The following is a 19,884-nucleotide window of genomic DNA, read 5'->3' on the forward strand; positions in this document are numbered from 1 at the left end:
TTAGTAGATGATGTCTAAAGCAGTAGACGTGTGTGGAAACATCAACATTATTTGGGAAGTTGCAAATTTGCAGGACCAGGCCATCAATCAGAAATTCTGTGTGCATTCTAGTTTAGTAAATGCCTATTCAGGTACACACTAAAATCTGACAATCTGACAACCGCTGACCTAGAGGCCAGAGCTGTAGAAAAAGTAAAATCCAAGAGAGAAACAGCTGAGACTGGCAGAAAAAGAGAAGAAAGCTGGAAACACTGAAGATGACAGGTCTAAGGGGCGTTGGGGGGAGGGGCTGGGAGGAGAATAGTTTTTGTTAAAGTACCAGAACATAAAAGAAGAACAGTATTGGTATGCATTTTCAAAGGTTAGAGGGAAGAAAATGAGATCCATTAGATGGATATATGTTAAGCATCAGAGAGAAAAGTTATACCTTCCTTATTGCTCTCCTTCCTTTGGGACCTCAGGGAATGGAAAAGGTACTTAGCTCAGCCTGGGCCTCGGGTTGGGGGGCATTGTGTATAGCTAGATGAACTGAAACCCTAAAGTTTAGCAGAGGGATGAGAGGGCTTAAGACTATGTGAGGCTAGTGGTGTGAGCCTGTACTTTGCACCTGAATCAAACTAACAGTACCATGAACTGCTTTTATGAGATGCCTTAGCCTGTATCATTTGAATTCCCGGTTCCTTCACTTGTAGTTGTCTAGTTGAATGTCTATGTTGGGTGTGATGGATGGACTGAAGCCTCTTCTTTGGGTGGGAATGAGTGGAGCATTAAACTCGAAAGAATGAAGGGCACAGCTTGATTTTTGAATCAGATTCCTACCCCTACCCAATAGCTGTAAGGAACAAATTCATGATCATCTAGAACATAAAACAGGACCCCACCCCCACCCCTTTTTTCCACTTGGTGATGTTTGCCTGCTATATCTGTGTTATTTGCGTTTTTTCAATCTAAGTTATACGATCAGATGCTAACAAATACTCCTTACCCTTGTGCCCTGTTCTCATTTGTGTTTATTTTTAGCACCAGAAAAGTGCCACTGTAAGCCATGAGATGTCTGGTCTGAATTGGAAACCCTTTGTATATGGCGGCCTTGCCTCTATTGTTGCCGAGTTTGGTAAGAATGTGAAAAACGACAAACCCGTGTTTTATGGTATGAATGATAGCATATGGTGACAGTTGTTTTTGGAGAAAGGCTAGAGAGAAAAATAAAAACAAGCTTGCCCCATTTGTTTTAAAAGTTACTGTGTCAAAACTTCTATTACTATATATCTGAGAAAGTAGTACTAAAGGTATGGCAAATGAAGTTAAGAAAAGTCAAGCTTTAGGGAGCTTTTTTGATAGTTAAGTGTTTTGTTAATATCCTAGGTTTAAGTAATCTATCTGAAAATATAGAGAGAGTTAGATATATTAGGAGTTTCTGCTATGTTCCTGTAATGAAGGTCTTTCTTTTATACTAAGTTGTGTATATCTTTCTTAGTAAGTTTTCCAAACTACTTTTTATTCATTTTTAACAATTATTTTATTTCTGTTATTTATTATTATTGTTATTGTTTTTTTTTAAATTTGCTATAGGGACACATGTGTGTGTGTGAGAGAGAGAGAAAGAGAGAGAGAGAGATAGTGAAAGTGAGAAAGCAAGGAAGTAAGCTTCCCCGTCTGGGATTTGAACCATGATTGGCCATGTGGGAGCCCAGCGCCTTAACCACTACGCCACCTGATGCCCCTCAGACTACTTTTTAAAAAAACATCTGTCTCAATTCAGAAAAACCTAACAAGGTCAAGCAAAGATTCTTCTGTATTTGAATTATATGTAATTTGAAATATTTTTAGATTGTGATTTTTTATCTTCCAGATATTCTTTCCTAAACTATCCATAAGTGACTAGAATCTACCAGTCCTTTTTTTTTCTGTTGTTGTTGTTGTTAGAGGATGCATCTACTCACCAGAGACAGACACAGAGACAGACAGGGAGAGAGGGAGTAGGAAGCACGCCCTTCCATGGGGAATGGTCTCCACTTCTACATTCTGTCAGGATTTTGAACACGCACACACACGCACATGGGCCCAGTGCGTTTTTCAGCCTGCCAGTTATGGGACTTGAACCATGTGGTCAGCCACGTGTGATCCAGTTGCCTTAACCACTAGGCCCGAATCCACCAGTCTTTGTTCTTAGTATATACTCTGGTGTTATGATATTCAGGTCATCAGTGACCAGAGCTACACCATCACCTTGTTAGTTTTTGACCTTGAAATAGTCCTTGAAACATTTGTCAGTGTTGTGACCATTTCTTTGTGTTGGCACAAGAGGAAGAGATGTGGTTAAATGCATTTCCCCTCCTGCTGGTATTAGTCCTGAATTATCTAAGGAGCCAGGATCAGTAGAACCAGATACATGGGACTTTGCTCTTATCTTTCATAGTATTTGGGAACTATTTGTTTCTTGTAAACAAAAGAAAAAAAAAAAGCACAGAACTTTGTAATAAGATACAACAACATCTAGAGCAGCAATCCCTTACTTTCCTATCTTTGTGAAAGTTTGCAGAGGTTTTTATGATAGAGGAGGGAGACTCGAGGTGGGAGGGAGTAGGGTAAATGTCAGATTGTATGTTACGAATGAAATTAAAACAACACTTATGGGGGCTGACAGGTAGCATGGTGGTTAAGGCACTGAACTTCCATATGGCCGACTGTGGTTCTAGTCCCAGACCTGGGGACTTTCTCTTTCTCTCTGGTCATTTTAAATAATAATAATAATAAATTAAATCAATAATTCTAACCAAAACAAAACTACTTAAATTATTTTGGATTTTTAGTATATATTAGGACCATCTTAATGTACTTCATATATCACACACACACACACACACACACACACACACACAACTTATATAAAATATACAGTGGTATTTTAGTAGAGATTTTTTGGTGTGTTTTAAAAAAGGACTTTGTCAGGGCTGACAGGTAGTGTGGTGGTTAAGGTGCTGGGTTCCCACATGGCCGACTGTGGTTCAAGTCCCAGACCTGGAAACTTTCAAAAAAAATCTCTCTCTCTCTCTCTCTGTCTCTCTCTTTCTCTCTGTCTCACTCTGGTCAAAATAAAAAAAATTATAATAATAGTAAGTAAAATTCAATAATTATTAAAAGAAATACTTTGTCTTGGGGCCAGCCCAAGGCTCGATGGATCCTCACATGGCTAACCACATTATTCAAGTCCCGGACCTGATGATATGAAAAACATGCCAGACACATGTGCACTTGTGCCCAAAACCTTAAAAGAAAAGAGAAATGGAGAAGGGATGTGACCATTTCCCATGTTGGGGAGGGTATCTTCCCTCTCTCGTTCTCTTATCTCTCTGTCTGTCTCTGGTGAGCACACGAGCCCTCTGGCAAAATAAAAAAGGGGAAAAAACATTAAGAAAAGACTTTAGGGACCAGCAGATGGTGTAACGGTTACATCGCTGGACTTCCACATGGTTGACAGTGGTTTGAGTCCTGGACCTAGGGGCTTAAAACTCAATGCTGGAGGGACCAGCAGTTAGTGTAATGGCTATGTCACTGGACTCCCACATAGTCAACCGCGGTTCAAGTCCTGGACCCGGAGGCTTAAACTCATGCCGGGCACGTGTGCGTGTGTGCCCAAGATCCCGAGAGGAGAGTGGAGGAGAAGAGATTATAGTGTGGCCATCCCCCCTGGGGGATTTCTCACTTTCTATCTCTCTGTCTGTCTCTTATCTTTCTGGTGAGAACATGCGCCCTATAGCAAAAACCTTTTAAAAAAAAACCAAAAAAAAAAAAAAAAAAAACCTCAATGCTAAGCATATGTGTGTGCGTGTGTCCAAGATCCTGAGACGAAAATGGAGGAGAAGGGATTTTGGTGTGGCCATTACTCTGGGGGGTGATTTCTCACTTTCTGTCTCTCTCTATCTCTCTGTTGGGCACATGTGTCGTATAGAAAAAAAATCTCTCTCTAAAAAAAGACTGTCTTATGCTTCCAATATTGTCACTGAATTACATTTAGCCAAAACTTATCCTGTGACTCTTTGGAACTATATACATGAGTTTGTTTCTTTACAGGAACTTTCCCGGTGGACCTTACTAAAACACGACTTCAAGTTCAAGGCCAAAGCATTGATGCCCGTTTCAAAGAGATAAAATACAGAGGGATGTTTCATGCCTTATTCCGAATTTATAAAGAAGAAGGTGTATTGGCTTTGTATTCAGGGTAAGACTGGATTCTTTCCTTACGTCCTGAACAGAAATGCTTTTTAACAAAGCCATGTGTTTCAGTTGTCTGATAGTGTGTGCCTTCATAGTCCCCTGTAATTTCAACCTGTAATTCATTATCAGTGTGCCATTTTGTGCTTCACCTGTTTGCAAGTCTTGAGCTTTAATTTTCATGTTAATCTAGAGCTAAGGGAAACATTTAAAAATGGATAGATCACTGCGGCATAGGCTTTCTCCTGGTTTCCTAAGAGTCATCAGTAGTCACTGTAATGGGACCAGCAGATGGTATAATGGTTCCGTTGCTGGACTTTCACATAGTTGACTGCAGCTTGAGTCCCAAACCTCATACTGGGTACATGTGCGTGCATACTCACAATCCCAAGAGGAGAATGGAGGAGAAGGGATTGCGGTGTGGCCATCTCCCTCTGGGGGGGAGGGGTGTGTGATTGCTTGCTCTCTGTCTCTCCATCTCTCTGGTGAGTGTGTGCACCCTATAGCCAAAATCTCTCTCTCCCCCAAAAATCGCCACTGTTACTAGCAGCAACAGTTAACCATATATATTAGGTGAGCAGGAAAGTCATGACATGTTCTGTGCAAAATGCATCATAACTTTCCCACCAACCCAATGTTTTTGTTATCTTCTTTCCAAGTTAGCAAATACTGAGTTCTTTTAGTTTTTCTCATTCAGTAGATCTTACTCTTTTAGCACTCTTGGTCTTTGGATAAGATCGAGTGAAGAAATTATTCTGACAGTTTAAAAATAAAATGCAGGGCTGCCTGGTGGCATGTCGTTAAGGTAACTGGATCTCACATGGCCGACTTGCGTGATTCAAGACCAGCACCTGGTGGCTTGGCAAACACACCATGCACATGTGTGTGCATGACCAAAATCCCAACAAGAGAATGGAGAAGGGATTGTAGTGTGATCATCTCTGCTGAGGGGGTGTTTTCTTACTTCCCCCCTCTCTTTTTCTGGTGAGTGCACATGGCCTATAGCAAATAAAAAATTAAAAAAGGAACAAAATCAACATTCACCAAGTATAGAAACGGAAATGCAGAATGTCAACTATTGATTTGCCTGACTTGTGTCTTTTTTTTCTAGCTTACAGTTTGTCTACTGCCAATTTCCTAGGCCACTCATGTATCTAGGCTGCCAGTTTATTGCTGAGAGTGGACACCAGTTTTATTGCTAACTTACGTGAGGTTTAATTGGAAATAATTTTCTTAGGAAAAATTCAAGTAGTATAGTCCTGAAGCAAGTGGCTCATGGATCATCTGTTTTACCTTATTCTTTCATCAACTTGGATAATCACAAGATTTTTGACAGCAAGCAAAAACGTCAGGAATATGCATATTTAGTCATCATTTTAAAATTCTAACCATTTGAACTGCTGTTGTCTTTCTATTTATATCTCCTAAAGTATAGTTCTGTAATTTGGAAGACTCCCAATGGAGGTATGAGTGAGTATGTCTCTAGTTGATAAGCAAAACTTAAATAGGGTAAAATCGTGGCTCGAGTACCTCTGCATCAAGAGGATTAAAGCTGTATCTGCCACAACCTATACTTTGGAAGTAGAGGTTGGTTTATGTATTTTTTGTTTGTTTGGCTTTTAGTTTTTGCTATATGGTGTGTGTGCTTACCAGAGAGAGAGGGGTTGGGGGAGTGAGAAATCACCCCCCTAAGGGGGATGGCCATGTACAATCCCTTCTCCTCCAGTCTCCTCTCAGGATTTTGGTCACACGTCACGTGCTCCCTGTGTGATTTTTTCAGGTCTGGGAATTGAACTGCACAGCCTGCAATGTGGGAATCCAGCACCTTAATCTCCATGCCACCGGCTGACCCTGGAGGCTGGTGTTTTTTAAATATCTATGAGCTGGGTAATGGTGTGTATTTCTTCTTATATATGGCTCAATTCAGTTAGCTAATTTAGCTAATATTTTCTTAAGGATTTTTGTATCTCAGTTTGTGAGAGATACTGGTCTGTAGTTTTCCTTTTTTGTACTATTTTTGGTATCAGGGTAATACTAACCAAAATGAGTTGATCAGCATTCCTCCAATTTTTCTGGATGATATTATGTAATATTGGTGTTAATTCTTTAAATATCTGGTAAAATTCCCCAGTGAAAGTATCCAGACTTGGAGATTTCTTTTTTGGGAACTTTTAAATTATGAATGTAAATTCTTTTTTTTTTTAATTTTTTTTTTTTTAAGATTTTTGCTGTAGAGCGTGTACACTTGCTGGAGGGAGACAGAGAGAGTGAGAGGGAAAGTGACAAATCACCCCGGGGGTGGGGGGGAACACACTGCAATCCCTTCTCTTCCATTCTTCTTCTGGGACCTTGGGCATGCACACATGCACATGTACCTGGTATGAGTTTCATGTCACAGATCCAGGCCGCGAACTGCAATCAAGCATGTGGGAATCAAGTGCCTTAACCACTATGTCCCCTGCTAGCCCCTGAATTCAAATTCTTTAATGGTTTGATTTAATTCTTTAATTAAAGAATTAAATAATTTCTTTAATTCTTCTGCTATAAGAAAGTACTATAGACTGGGGAGCATATAAATAACAGAAATTCATTTCTCACAGTTTTGGAGGCTAGAAGTCTGAGATTAGAGTGTCAGCATGTTTGAATTCTTGTGACGGCCTTCTTCTGGGTTGTAGACTGCCAGGACTTCTCTCTGTGTCCTCATATGGTGGAAAGAGAATGATTTTTTTTCTTTTTTTGGAGAGGTTTTTGCTTATAGGGCGTGTGTGCTCACCAGAAAGACAGAGACAGAGAGACAGAAAGCGAGAAATCATCCCCCGGGGGGATGGCCATGCCACAATCCCTTCTCCTCCATTCTCCTCTTGGGATCTTGGGCATACACCCACATGCGCCCGGCATGAGTTTAAGCCACTGGGTCCGGGCTCGAACCGTGGTCGACTACATGGGAGTCCAGCGACATAGCCATTATGCTAACTGCTGGTCCCGAAAGAGAATGATATTGAGAGGTCTCTGAAATCTTTTCTAGAAGGGCACTAATCCTATGTATGAAGGCTTCACCCTTATGACCTAATCACTTCTCAAAGTCCCCACCCCTTGTAGGTTAGGATTCAACATAGGAGTTTTGGGGAGATACAAATATTCAGTCCTTCCCAAAGGTTATGAGACTTACTCAGATTATCTGTTTTATCTTAGTTGAGTTTGGTAGTTTGTAGTTTTCAGAGAATTAGCCCATTCCCCCCCCCAAGTTGTTGAATTAATGAGCATGAAGTTGTTTTATCATATTCCCTTATCCTTTTTTTTTTAATTGCTAGTGGGCATGTGTGTTTGCGGGGGGAGGGGGGGAATCACACCCTAATGGGTCATGGTTACACTGCAATCCTTTCTCCTCCTTTTTTTTTTTTTAAAGAATTATCCCATTTAACTTTATTTATTCATTTGTTTGTTTCAATTTGACCAGAGAGGGACAGAGAGAGAAAGTGAGAAAGCAAGCTGTCAGGTCCAGGACTCGAACCACAGTCAGTCATGTGGGAATCCAGCACCTTTAACCACCATGCCACTTGCCGGCCCCATCTCCTCCATTTTTTTCATCCTATTAGGATGCTAGGCATACACACACATATGCCTGGCATGTCTTTTTTTGGAGAGGTTTTATTGCTTTCGGGTGTGTGCGCTCATGAGACAGAGAGAAAGTGAGAAATGACCCCCCCAGGGGGGATGGCCACGCCGCAATCTCTTCTTCGTTTTCCTCTTGGGATCTTGGGCACGCACACACACGCGCCCGGTGTGAGTTTTAAGCCACCGGGTCCGGGATGCGAACCGCGGTCGACTACATGGGAGTCCAGCGACATAGCCATTACACTAACTGCTGGTCCCGCCTGGCATGTTTTCAAGCCTCTGAGACCAGGATTTGAACCGTGGTCAGCCATGTAAGATCCAGCTTTTTATTCACAGTACTTAACTGCTGTGCTACAGGGCCTACTTTCCCTTATCGTTTTAATGGCTATCAGATTTGTATTGCTATTCCCTATTTCATTCCTGATTTTGGTCGTTTGTATCTTCTATTTTTTTATTTTTGTGAGTCTTGCTAGAGTTTTATCAATTTTATTGATTTTTTTTCAAAGAGCCAGCTGTTAAATTTCATCGAGTTTTCTCTGCTTTCTTGCTTTCCATTTCATTGATTTATGCTCTTCATTATTTTCTTCTGCTTGTTTTGGTTTTTGTTTTGCTCTAGTTTTTGTTTTTGTTTTTGTTTTGTTTTTTCTAGTTTCTTCAGGTAGGAATTTAGATTATTGATCTGAGACTTCCCCTTTTTCTAATGTAAGCATCTTGTGCTGTAAATTTTCCTTAGTACTGCTTTGGCTGCATCTCATGCATTTTAATGGGTTCGTTTTTTTTTTTTTTTTTAATCACTCAGGTCTAAGTATTTTTTAAATTTCTTTTGAGACTTTCTTTGAAAAATGGATATTTTTTTTTTTTCCGACAGGTTTTTGCTGTAGGGTGCATGCACTCGCCAGAAAGATAGAGAGAGACAGAGAGACAGAAAGTGAGAAATCACCCCCTGGGGGAATGGCCACGCCACAATCCCTTCTCCTCCATTCTCCTCTCGGGATCTTGGGCACACACGCACACGCACCTGGCGTGAGTTTAAGCCACCAGGACTGGGATTCAAACCGCGGTCAGCTACATGGGAGTTAAACGACATAGCCATTACACTAACTGCTGGTCCCAGACCAATAGATTGTTTAGAAGTGCATTGTTTAATTTTCAAGTGTTTGAGGATTTTCTCTATTGATTTCTAGCTTCATTCTGTTGTGGTAAAAGAATATATTCTATATGATTTCAGTTCTTATAAATCCATTGAGATTTGTTTTATGACCCAGGATATGTGCTATCTTACTGAGTGGGTGCTTGAAAAAAATGTGTATTCTCTTGTTGGGTGGAATGGGACAGATAATGGAAATCAGTAGGCTGTCTAAGAACGTATAATCTACAAATGCTTGTTGAGTCTACTTCATATTTTTTTCTTTTGTTCTTTTTGTTTGCTTTTAATGAACATCTTTTTTTTTCTTTCTCTCCCTCCCCTTTTGGAAGAATTACTCCTGCTTTATTAAGACAGGCATCATATGGCACCATTAAAATTGGGATTTACCAGAGCTTGAAGCGATTATTTGTAGAACGTTTAGAAGGTCAGTATACTCACTGTCTTCCAAGGTGATACTCAAAGGGATTATTGAAATCATGCTTAGGAGAAGCATTTTTCACAGAATGCCTGAGAATGGAGGACACTGAGAGGACAAAGTGAGCTTGCACTGATTTGGGATAAATCCTTGTAGAGCTACTATGTGGGTTAGAGGGGCCTACTCTTCAAATTTGTCTTTTTTCTGTTACTTAAAAAAAAAAAAAAAAAGCTTCTGGTTATCTCAGAAGAGACACGGGACTGTGTTGTTCAGAAAATTAATGCTGCCCAATAGGGTCCAACAGGCCTGGGGATGTTGGCTGGTTGGAGACAGCCGGAGAGCCTTTCAGTTAGTAATGCCCTTTCAATCATGTTATTGTCCTAAACCAACTGTTTCTGGAGCCTCTTCTTTGAGGACCCTGAAGGATTTCCTTCCACATCTTCCTAAAATAACTTGCTTTCTTAGAGTCTTCACTTGGTTGACTTAGTTTCTATTCGTAGGCTCTTCATGGTGGGGGTGAGAGGTGAAGATTGAATTTTCACTGTAAAACAATGTGCTCTGTGATTTCTTTGTTCTTTTTTCTAGCTGAGGGGATTTAGTTCTAAACGAATGCATTTTTACATCTAACTATGATAAGCCTTCACAAATAAATAGAGGCTAAGGAGAAATCTAAAGCCAGTCAAAATTAATGTTTAGATGGCTTTGTTTTGTACTAGATGTAAGATTTTGTCTTTTAACATGCAGTTCTGAATCTTCAGAGTTGATTATAGAGAAAAAGACTTAAAGACATGTTCTATAGATATTTGCAGTGGTTAAAGGGGAAATACTACATTCTGTATTCATGTGGGGTATTGATAATTATGTAGAATAGGATAGGTTTCATTGTCCTGATAGTTTTCTAGAAATAATTATTTCTATTTTATGGTTCCAATATATTTCAGCACTGACTTGGAATCTAGAAATATTTGAGTTTCTTTATTTTCATAAGCTTTGTATTTCATTTCTAAAGTCATCTTTCTGACCAATGTTCACTTCCTCTGATAGCTCAGTACTCTGTTCTCAAAAACTGGTGCCTAATATAAGCAGACATTTCTTTTTTTTTTCTCCCCTTTTTGCAGATGAAACTCTTCTAATTAATATGATCTGTGGGGTAGTGTCAGGAGTGATAGCTTCCACTATAGCTAATCCCACCGATGTTCTAAAGGTAAGAAAGATATATAGAGTGTGATTTGAGAAGAGTACAAGCTTACAGTCAAATTTGGGTTCCAAGTCCTCTGTCACTTGCCCGCCATAAAACCTTGGGCAAATCACTTAACTGCGTTAAGTTTCAGTTTCCTCATTTGTAAAATGAAGATATTGCAGTGCTTATGGCATAGAATTGTTAAGGATTAGCAATATTATATGTAAACTGCCTATCACTGAACTGGTTAGTAGATGCTCAGTAAGTGGTCAATTTATTATGACATACATTCATCCATTGGTCTTCAAATGAGGATATGTAGGCCCTTAAAGGTTATTTCCAAGGGTGATGCAGTTTTAAGAGAATCAATTTCTAGATCCCTTACTTCCATTTGTATTCTTTCCTAAAACTGGTCCTAGAATAAATCTGCATTTATAATAGCCTCTTTCCTACTTTACAAAAGAAAAGCATATCCCTATCCATTCCAAATCTTAGTATGGTATGCTGACTTGAGGTATAACTGGGATAACAAACAAAAGATAAATCAAAATATAATTTTGGGGATCCAGTTCATAGCTCAGTAGTTAAGTGCTACTCATAGGGAGCCAGATCCCAAATGGCTGAGCCTGGTTCAATCTTGGCCCCACTGTTTGAAAAACATGCCAGGCATGTGTATGCATGTGCCTAGGATCTGATGGGATGGAGAAATGGAGGAAGAAAGAAATGCAGCATGACCAGGCCCTGCTGGGGTGCTTTTTCTTTCCGTCTCTCACATGCACATGTGCACACACCCTCTGAAATAAGAAAAAGTATCAATTTTGGAGTAACCTTTTTTAAAAAAAAAAAATGCTATGAGGCATGTGGCTCACTGGAAAGAGAGAGAAGGAAAGTGAGAAAGCATCCCCTCAGGAGGGCTAGTCATACTGCAATCTCTTCTATTCCATTCTCCTCTTGAGATTTTGGGCATGCAGGCACATACACCTAGTGTGATTTTCAAGCCACCAGGTCTGGAACTTGAATTGTGCTGTCAGCCCTGTGGGATCTAGCAGCTCAACCTCCTGCTAGCCTGAGAAATCTCTTATAATGACTAATCAGGGTACATTAAATGCATACTAGTTCTGTCTTTCCCCATCTTATCCACGTTTAAAGATGAGATTTGACTTTTAAAATGTTGTATTTTGACCTGAGTTGGAGTTTTCTGAATCCAGAACCAGAACAATATTGGTTAGTGATGCTGGGTTTTTTGGTTTGTTTGGTTGGTTTTGGGACATGGACACATATCTACCTAGTGTGTTTTTTAAACCACCAGGTCTGGGACTTGAATTGAGCAGTTGCCCGTGTGGGATCCAGCTGCCTTAAGCACCACACAACCTAGCTGGCCCAGGTGCTGATTTTTAAGGAATATATTCGGATTTCTTTAAGATTTTTAAATCACAGAATGAAACATTTATTTTAATAATATCAATCTTGGGGCCAGCAGGCATGGTGGTTAAGGTGTTGGAATCCCCACATGGCCAACCATGGTTCGAGTCCCAGACCTGGTGGTTTCTCACCTCCCCCCCGAACCCCTGTCTTTCTCTGGCAAAACTCATGTGAAAAAATAATAATAAATTAATAAAATAATTCTTTAAAAAATAATGTCAATCTTTATCTCATAAAATGGTAAATATTGGTCATTTCTATGTAAAAAATGTGTCATGACTTTTCTGACAACCTAATATATAGTTTTGGGGCCAGCAGGTAGCATGATGGTTAAGGTACTGGACTCCCACATGGCCGGCCATGGTTTAAGTCCTGAACCTGGTGTCTTGCTTTCTCACTTTCTCACTTTCTCACTTTCCCTCTTTCCTTCTTTCTTTTTCTTTCTTTTCTTTTCTTTTCTTTTCTTTTTTTTTCTTTTAAGGAGTGGGAAGAGGGAGAAAGCAGCCCCCAATGGAGCCTGGTTATGCCACAGTCCTTTTTCCTCCACTAATTTTCTCTGAATTTTCTATCTTGTCAGAACCCTGAACAAATAAACATGTACGTGGCATGAAGCTCATGGGCTGCGACTCGAACCCTGGTCAGCAATGTGAGATACACCTTCCTCTGTGTTGCACATAACCACTGTACTACAAGGCCAGCCCAAAATATGTAGCTTTTTGCTTTTTTAATTTCCAGAAGGTGCATGTGCTTTCCAGAGACACAAAAATGGAGAGGGAAAAAATTTCCCTCAGTGGAGTCTGGTCACACTACTCTTCTCCATCCTCCATCTTACAAGGATTTAGGGCATGTATGTACATGCCCTGGCATGGTTTTTAAGCCACTGAGGCTGGGATTCTTTCTATGGTTGGCTGTGTGGGATCCTTAACCACTAGGTTAAGGACTGGCCCTTCAAATATGTAGTATTGTTTTTATTTTTATTTTTGGTTTTTGCTGTAGGAAGCATGCATTTGCCAGAGAGAGACAAAGAGTGGAAAAATGAGAAATCATCCCCCAGGGGGAATGGCCACATCCAATCCCTTCTCCATTTTCTTCCTGGGATTTTGGGCATGCACACACAGCATGATATTTAAGCCTCTATGCCCAGGACTGGAACCTGCGGTTGGCCATGGCCACCTGCTGGTCCCCTCTAGCTATGTTTCTTTTTTTGGAGGGGAAAGGTTTGTTTTTTCTTTTCTTTTCTTTTTTTTTTTTTTTTTTTTTTTTTTTTTGGTTTTTTTGCTCCCCAGACAGAAGGAGGCAACAGAAAGCAAAAAATCACCCCCCCCCCAGGGGGGATGGCCATGCCACAATCCTTTCTCCTCCGTTCTCCTCTCGAGATCTTGGGCATGTACGCACATGCGCCCGGCGTGAGTTTAAGCCACCAGATCCAGGACACGAACCGCAGTCGACTACATGGGAGTCCAGCGACATAGCCATTACGCCAACTGCTGGTCCCTCTAGCTTTGTTTCTTATATTCCCTTTTACTCTAGTGTTCCCTCCTTCCACTCACAGACCTCTTTTTCCTTTGTATCATTTACTTACTGAATAAACCGTATCAGCTGTCCTATACCTGTAAAATTCCCAAGTTCTGGATTGTTCTGTTTGCTTCCTTGTGAGGTCAATTAACTGATTTCTCTAAACCCTATTTCTGTAAACAGGCACCATCTGTTAAGATCATGCTGACTCATGTAAGGAGGCACATAATGTTTGTTTTTCTCGATATTAGGGATGTTAAGATTGATCAGTGGCTTCCGGTGTGATGACCCAATTCCTCCTTTGTAAAGTTTCCTGTCCCTTCATTTAAATGGTTTCAGCCACTGGTGACCATTACCTGAATCAGTTACTTCATTTAAGGTTGCAAAACGGTCATTTTCTGACTTTTTCTCATTTAGAGGGGCTGTTTGTCTATTCTAAAACATAGGCATTTTCCTTCTACACAAGAGACAGGGAAGTTTGAATCTTATTTCTGTTCACATTCTGTCAGGTTGTTATGACAACCCAATATTCTGAAAAAACTTAGTTCCATGACTATATCTACCTTCCAGGAAGGCTGGGAAATACAGTCTCTAAATGGGGGAACAGCTAAAACTGTATTATTATTATTGAAGAAGGGCAGAATAGGTTTTGAGGGACAATTGGTAATCTGTCATAACCACCTCAACCTACTGGGTCATCCCTAGAACCAAGGTCATCCTTGAGTCTTCTATGTCTGCTTTCTTCTCTTATTGGATCAGGTATTATATTCTGCAGATTTTGCCTCATAAGAATTTCCCAGAGTCGTTCTTTCCCCACCATTCTTATTGTAGGGCCTCCTGTCAGAAGTCTCCGAACTTGTCCCTTTGCTCTAGTGTGTACTCTCTCAGTCCATCTCCAGATGGAAGCCAGCACGATCGACCCAAATCCTACTGTGTGTTGCTTCTCTTTCTTTGTACATGTTGCTCTCTTCCTCTCTGCACTGCCTTTTTTCCTTTTCCTGGTGAATTTATCCTTCAAGATTATTTTTAGGAACAGAGCTGAAACTAGGATGAAGTAAGTAAGATACTTCCCTTGGGAGCATAATGTAAGAGGGTGCCACAAAACTCAGTATTCTAGATAAATAACATTTTTTAAGAGGGATTTTTGCCATAGAGCGTGTACACTCGCCGAAGAGACAGAGACAGAAAGGGAGAAATCACCTCCCGGGGGAATGGCCATGCTGCAATCCCTTCTTCTTTATTTTCCTCTCACAATTTTGGGCATGCGCATACACACACCCAGCATGAGTTTTATGCCGCTGCATCCAGGACTCGAACCATGGTCAACTACATGTGAGTCCAGCAATGTGACCATTGTGCCAAGATAAATAACATTTTATGCGGTATTTAAAACTTAAAAAAAATTGACAGAGGGTGTGTGTTCTCACCAGAGTGAGACAGGTGTGGACAGAAAAGGCATCCCCCACAATGGGCAATGGTCACACCATTATCCCTTCTCATTTTCTCTATCATGTCAGGATTTGGGGCACACATGCACACATATACATAACATGTTTTCCAAGCCACTGGGGCCAGGGTTTGAACTGTGGTTGGCCATATGTGGATCTAGCTCCCTTAAACATTAGGCTCCAAGGCTGGCCCTGCCTTTTCTTAAAAATGAAAATTAGTGCAAAAAGTTAGTGATGTACAAAAATACCAAAATTTTGTGCAAGTCATCTTATTTGTCTTACCCTGATCCTGGCCTTGTTGGATCCTGCCTTTTGTTAAAATTTTTATATTTGGGGGCCAATAGGTGGCATGGTAGTTAAGGCTCTAGATCCTCCATGGTCAATCCCATAGTTCAATTCCCAGACCCAGCAGCTTGAAAAACATGCCAAATGCATGTGCATGTTTGCCCCAAATCCCTAGAAGAGAATAGAGGAGAAGAAATTGCAGTGTGACCTTCCCCCGGGGGTCATTTCTCATTTTCCCTCTCTCTATCTCTTTCTGGTGAGCATACAGACCCTATGACAAAAATCTGAAGAAAAAAAAAACAAACCCTGATACTTGGTTCATCATTGATTTTTGTGGATTAACTTTTTTTTTTGAATACTATATTAAGATCTTTTTTTCCTTCCCCTAGCCCCTCCCACTCCAAGACATTATGTATCTTGATTAGAGGGGATCTTTTTCACACCCCCTTACATTCTGTGCGTAAGGAACATACTTCACTTGCCTCATCCTGGTTCCAGACCTGCTCAGGAATCTCCTTCTTAAAGTCTTCTACTTATCATAGGATAGTTTGTTTGTTTGTTTGTTTGTTTGTTTAAGAATTATTTATTTAGTTTAATTTTTTTCTTTATTTAATTTTATTTGTTACTATTGTTTATTATTATTATTTTAAATTTGACCCAAGACAGAGAGAAAGAGAAGGGGAAAGTGAGAAACCAAGCCACCAGATCCAGGACTTGAACTCTGGTTGACCATGTGGAAGCCTAGCACCTTAACCACCTGCCACCTGCTTACCCTTATTGTTTTTATTATTATTATTTTTAATTCATCAGAGACAGAGAAAGAGAGAAAGTAAGAAAGCAAGCCACCAGATCTGGGACTCAGACTGCAGTGAGCCATGTGAGAGTCCAGCACCTTAACCACCACGCCACTTGCTGGCCCCAAGGGAATTTGTAGTTTTGATTTGTCTTTGTAATAGTTTATATCTGGATTTCATTGGATTTAGGTTTTTATTTCAAAACTTTTAATATTAGCAGCTGACTTTCTGCATAAAAGCATGCTGTTCTCACATGACTTAGCAAGGACTTTTACGGAAACCTAGAATGCTGAAGTGTGCCTCATGGAAATCTGGCCTCCATTTGGGCCACTGATATTTAGTGACTGAGCTCTATGGGTCTGTGTGTATGGAGTCAGAAATTATAGCAAATCTTTTACATGACCAGTGCTGTAGCTCCTTTCTTGGAGCTCTCAAAGGCCCCTTGGCAGAATATAGTGTCATGCTTTTTACAAATAAAATACAGTGTAAGTTGTCATAAGCATAAAATTATATTTTGAAACATTTTTGTTTTCTGTTCTTATAGAAGCAATCCATGTTTGAAGTTGGAAGAAATGGAAGGCAAAAATAAAACAAATGACAAAAATGCTCACTTGTAGTCTCATCACCGAAACATAAACTGCTGTCAATATTTTGGTGTTATGTTCATACAGTCTCTTTGTTGTGTTTAAGCTTTTTATAATTTCTGAGGCCTGCAGGTGGTGTGGTGATTTGAGTCCTGAATCTGGTGGCTTGCTTTCTCACGTAGGAAGAAATGGAAGGCAAAAATAAAACAAATGACAAACATGCTCACTTGTAGTCTCATCACCGAAACATAAACTGCTGTCAATATTTTGGTGTTATGTTCATACAGTCTCTTTGTTGTGTTTAAGCTTTTTATAATTTCTGAGGCCTGCAGGTGGTGTGGTGATTTGAGTCCTGAATCTGGTGGCTTGCTTTCTCACTTTCTCCCCCGCTCTCTGTCTCTCCCATCAAATTTAAAAAATAATAATGGGACCAGCAGATGGCATAATGGTTACATTACTAGACTCTCACATGACTGACTGCCATTTGAGTCCCAGACACAGAGACTTGGAATTCACGCCAGGCATGTATGTATGGTGCGTGCCTAAAATCCCAAGAGGAGACTTAAGAGTAGAGGGGGTTGTAGCATGACCATGCCTCCAGGGGGTAATTTCTCACTTTCTGTCTCTCTGTCTCTCTGGTGAGTGCATGTGTCTTATAGCAAAAATCTCTCTAAAAATAATAAACAAATTAATTAAATTAAATAATTTAAATTTTTTGAATAATTTCTTATTTACATTTAATAGTTGTATATCTTTATGGTATGCAATATGTTTTTTCCTTTTTTTAAAAAAAAATAATTTGTTACTTAATTTTATTTATTTTTAAATTTGACCAGAGAGAGAGAGAGGCAGAAAGCAAGCCACCAGGTCTGGGACTCGAACTGTAGTTGGCCATGTGGGAGTCCAGTGCCTTAACCACCATTCCACTTGCTGGCTCCTACAGTATTTTTTAAAAATTATTTTATTTAACTTTATTTATCATCATCATCATTATTATTATTTTCTATTTGATCGGAGAGAGACAGAGAAAGAAAGAGTGGGAAAGTGAGAAAGCAAGCCACCAGGTCCGGGACTCAAACTAACCACCATACCACCTGCCAGCCCCTACAGTATGGTTTTTCAAAGCAGGCATGCAGCATGTGATAAATTAAGCATATTACCATAAACATTGTTTTCAACAAAGAACCTTCCATTCTTGTGTCTGTTAAGCCCTTTTCTCTTAGGTCCCTCCCACCCACTCCCCACCATCTATCCACACGTGTATGTGAGTGTGTGTGTGTGTGTGTGTGTGTGTGTGTGTGTGTATGTGTTTAATATAGGGTGAGTGCACTCATCAGAGAGAGAGAAGAAAGACAATGGGATGGAAAGTGATAAAGCACACCTCAAGGGGTTGGTCATGCTACAATCCCTCAATCCCTTCTTCTCCATTCTCCTCTTGGGATTTTCGTCATGCACGTACATATATGCAGTGTGTGTTTTTATTTTAAGGTTTTTGCCACAGGACATGTGCACTTGGGGAGAGAGACAGAGAGAGGGAAAGTGAGAAATCACTTTCCTGGAGGGATGGCCATGCCATAATCCCTTCTCCTCCAGTCTCCTCTTAGGGTTTTCGGCATACATGCACACATGTCTAGCATGATATTCTAGCCATTGGGTCTAGGGCTTGAACTGTGGTTGGCTATGTGGGAGTCTAGTGCCTTAACCATCAGACCACCTGCTGTCCCCTCAACATGTTTTTTGAGCTACCGAGTCCAGATTTGAACTGTGGTCAACTGCATGAAATTCAGCCATCTTGGTTAGCATGCCACTGGCTGCCCCTGGATATTTTTAAGTTTATGTGCTTTTAATAAAAATGATACACATACTGTTTGAAACTTTTTTTCTCCTTAGTATTTAATTTTTGAAATTTTTCAATGTCAACAAATCTTTTTACACAACGAAATTAGATTGCTGTGCATTATGGGTATAATTTATATAGCCAATCCACTGTTATTTACTGGCTTAGATTTGCTTCTAATTTTTCATGAAATGAATCATATTTAAATCAATTATTTTCTACTACCACTGATTACTTGTTCTTCCTTTTTCTCAGGTTCTCTTTCAGCTCTAGAAATGCTGGACTTAGTATGAGGAAAGTGAGGCCCATGAAAATCATCATTTTTTTTCTAGAATTTTGCCACAGGGCATGTACACTTGTCAGAGAGACAGAAGGAGGGAAAGTAAGAAATTACCCCCTGGGAGGATTGGCCATGCCAGAATCCCTTCGCCATTTCTTCTCTGATTTTTGGGCATGCATGTGCATGGATCCAGCATGAATTTCATGCGGTCAATTCCGTGGCTTGAACTGTGGTTGGCAATGTGGGAGTCTAGTGCCTTTACCACCACACTGCCTGCTGGCCCCCATGAAAATAATTTTTATAACATACATTTAACACAAATTACAGTCTTATAGTTTAACTCGTCACAGTAGAGTTTTTTTGATAATTACCAAATACTGTTATTTTATTTATTTATTTTTTGGAGAGGTATTTGCTATAGGGTGTGTGCGCTCCCCAGAAAGATAGAGACAGAGAGAGAGAAACACCCCCAGGGGGGATGGCCATACCACAATCTCTTCTCCATTCTCCTCTCAGGATCCTGGGCACACACACATACGCCTGGCATGAGTTTAAGCCACCGTGTCCGGGACTTGAATCACGATGGACTACATGGGACTCCAACGATGTAGCCTTTATGTCATCTGCTGGTCCCCCTGTTATTTTATTTATATTTTTATTTTATTCAAGAGGTTTTGGCCTTAGGGTGCATGTGCTCATCAGAGAGGCAGAGAGATTGAGACAGTGAGATAAAAAGTGAGAAATCACCCCACAGCAGGGATGACCATGCCGCAATCCTTTCTCCTCCATTCTCCTCCTGGAATCTTGGGCACACACGCACACACACCTGGCATAATTGTCAAGCCACTATGTCTGGGACTCAAACTGTGGTCAGCTATGTGGGAACCCAGCTGCATAACCACTGCACCATCTACTGGCCCCCAAATATTGTTCATTTAAAATGAACAAATCTCCTGGGACCAGCAGTTAGCGTAATGGCTATGTTGCTGAACTCCCCTGTAGCTGACCACGATTCGGGACCCAGACCCGGTGGCTTAAACTCACGCCGGGCACGTGTGCATGTGTGCCCAAGATCCCGAGAGGAGAATGGAGGAGGAGGGATTGCGGTGTGACCATCCTCCCTGGGGGGTGATTTCTCACTTTCTAT

At 40.5% G+C, this 19,884-nt stretch overlaps 1 protein-coding gene across 3 annotated transcripts in view; it reads left to right on the forward strand.

Moving 5' to 3' along the window:
- SLC25A14 (solute carrier family 25 member 14) overlaps window positions 1-19,884 on the forward strand; it is a 55,285-nt gene that overhangs the window by 5,680 nt on the left and 29,721 nt on the right. For all 3 annotated transcript variants that reach the window (XM_006165861.3, XM_006165859.2, XM_006165860.2), the window contains 4 exons: window positions 1,021-1,114; window positions 4,075-4,222; window positions 9,307-9,401; window positions 10,511-10,596. In XM_006165861.3, coding sequence (XP_006165923.2) covers window positions 1,021-1,114; window positions 4,075-4,222; window positions 9,307-9,401; window positions 10,511-10,596 — 423 coding nt within the window. The remainder of the gene's footprint in view (window positions 1-1,020; window positions 1,115-4,074; window positions 4,223-9,306; window positions 9,402-10,510; window positions 10,597-19,884) is intronic.

Source organism: Tupaia chinensis, unplaced genomic scaffold (assembly GCF_000334495.1).
Source record: "Tupaia chinensis unplaced genomic scaffold, TupChi_1.0 Scaffold144058_2, whole genome shotgun sequence".
Lineage (NCBI taxonomy): Eukaryota > Metazoa > Chordata > Mammalia > Scandentia > Tupaiidae > Tupaia > Tupaia belangeri.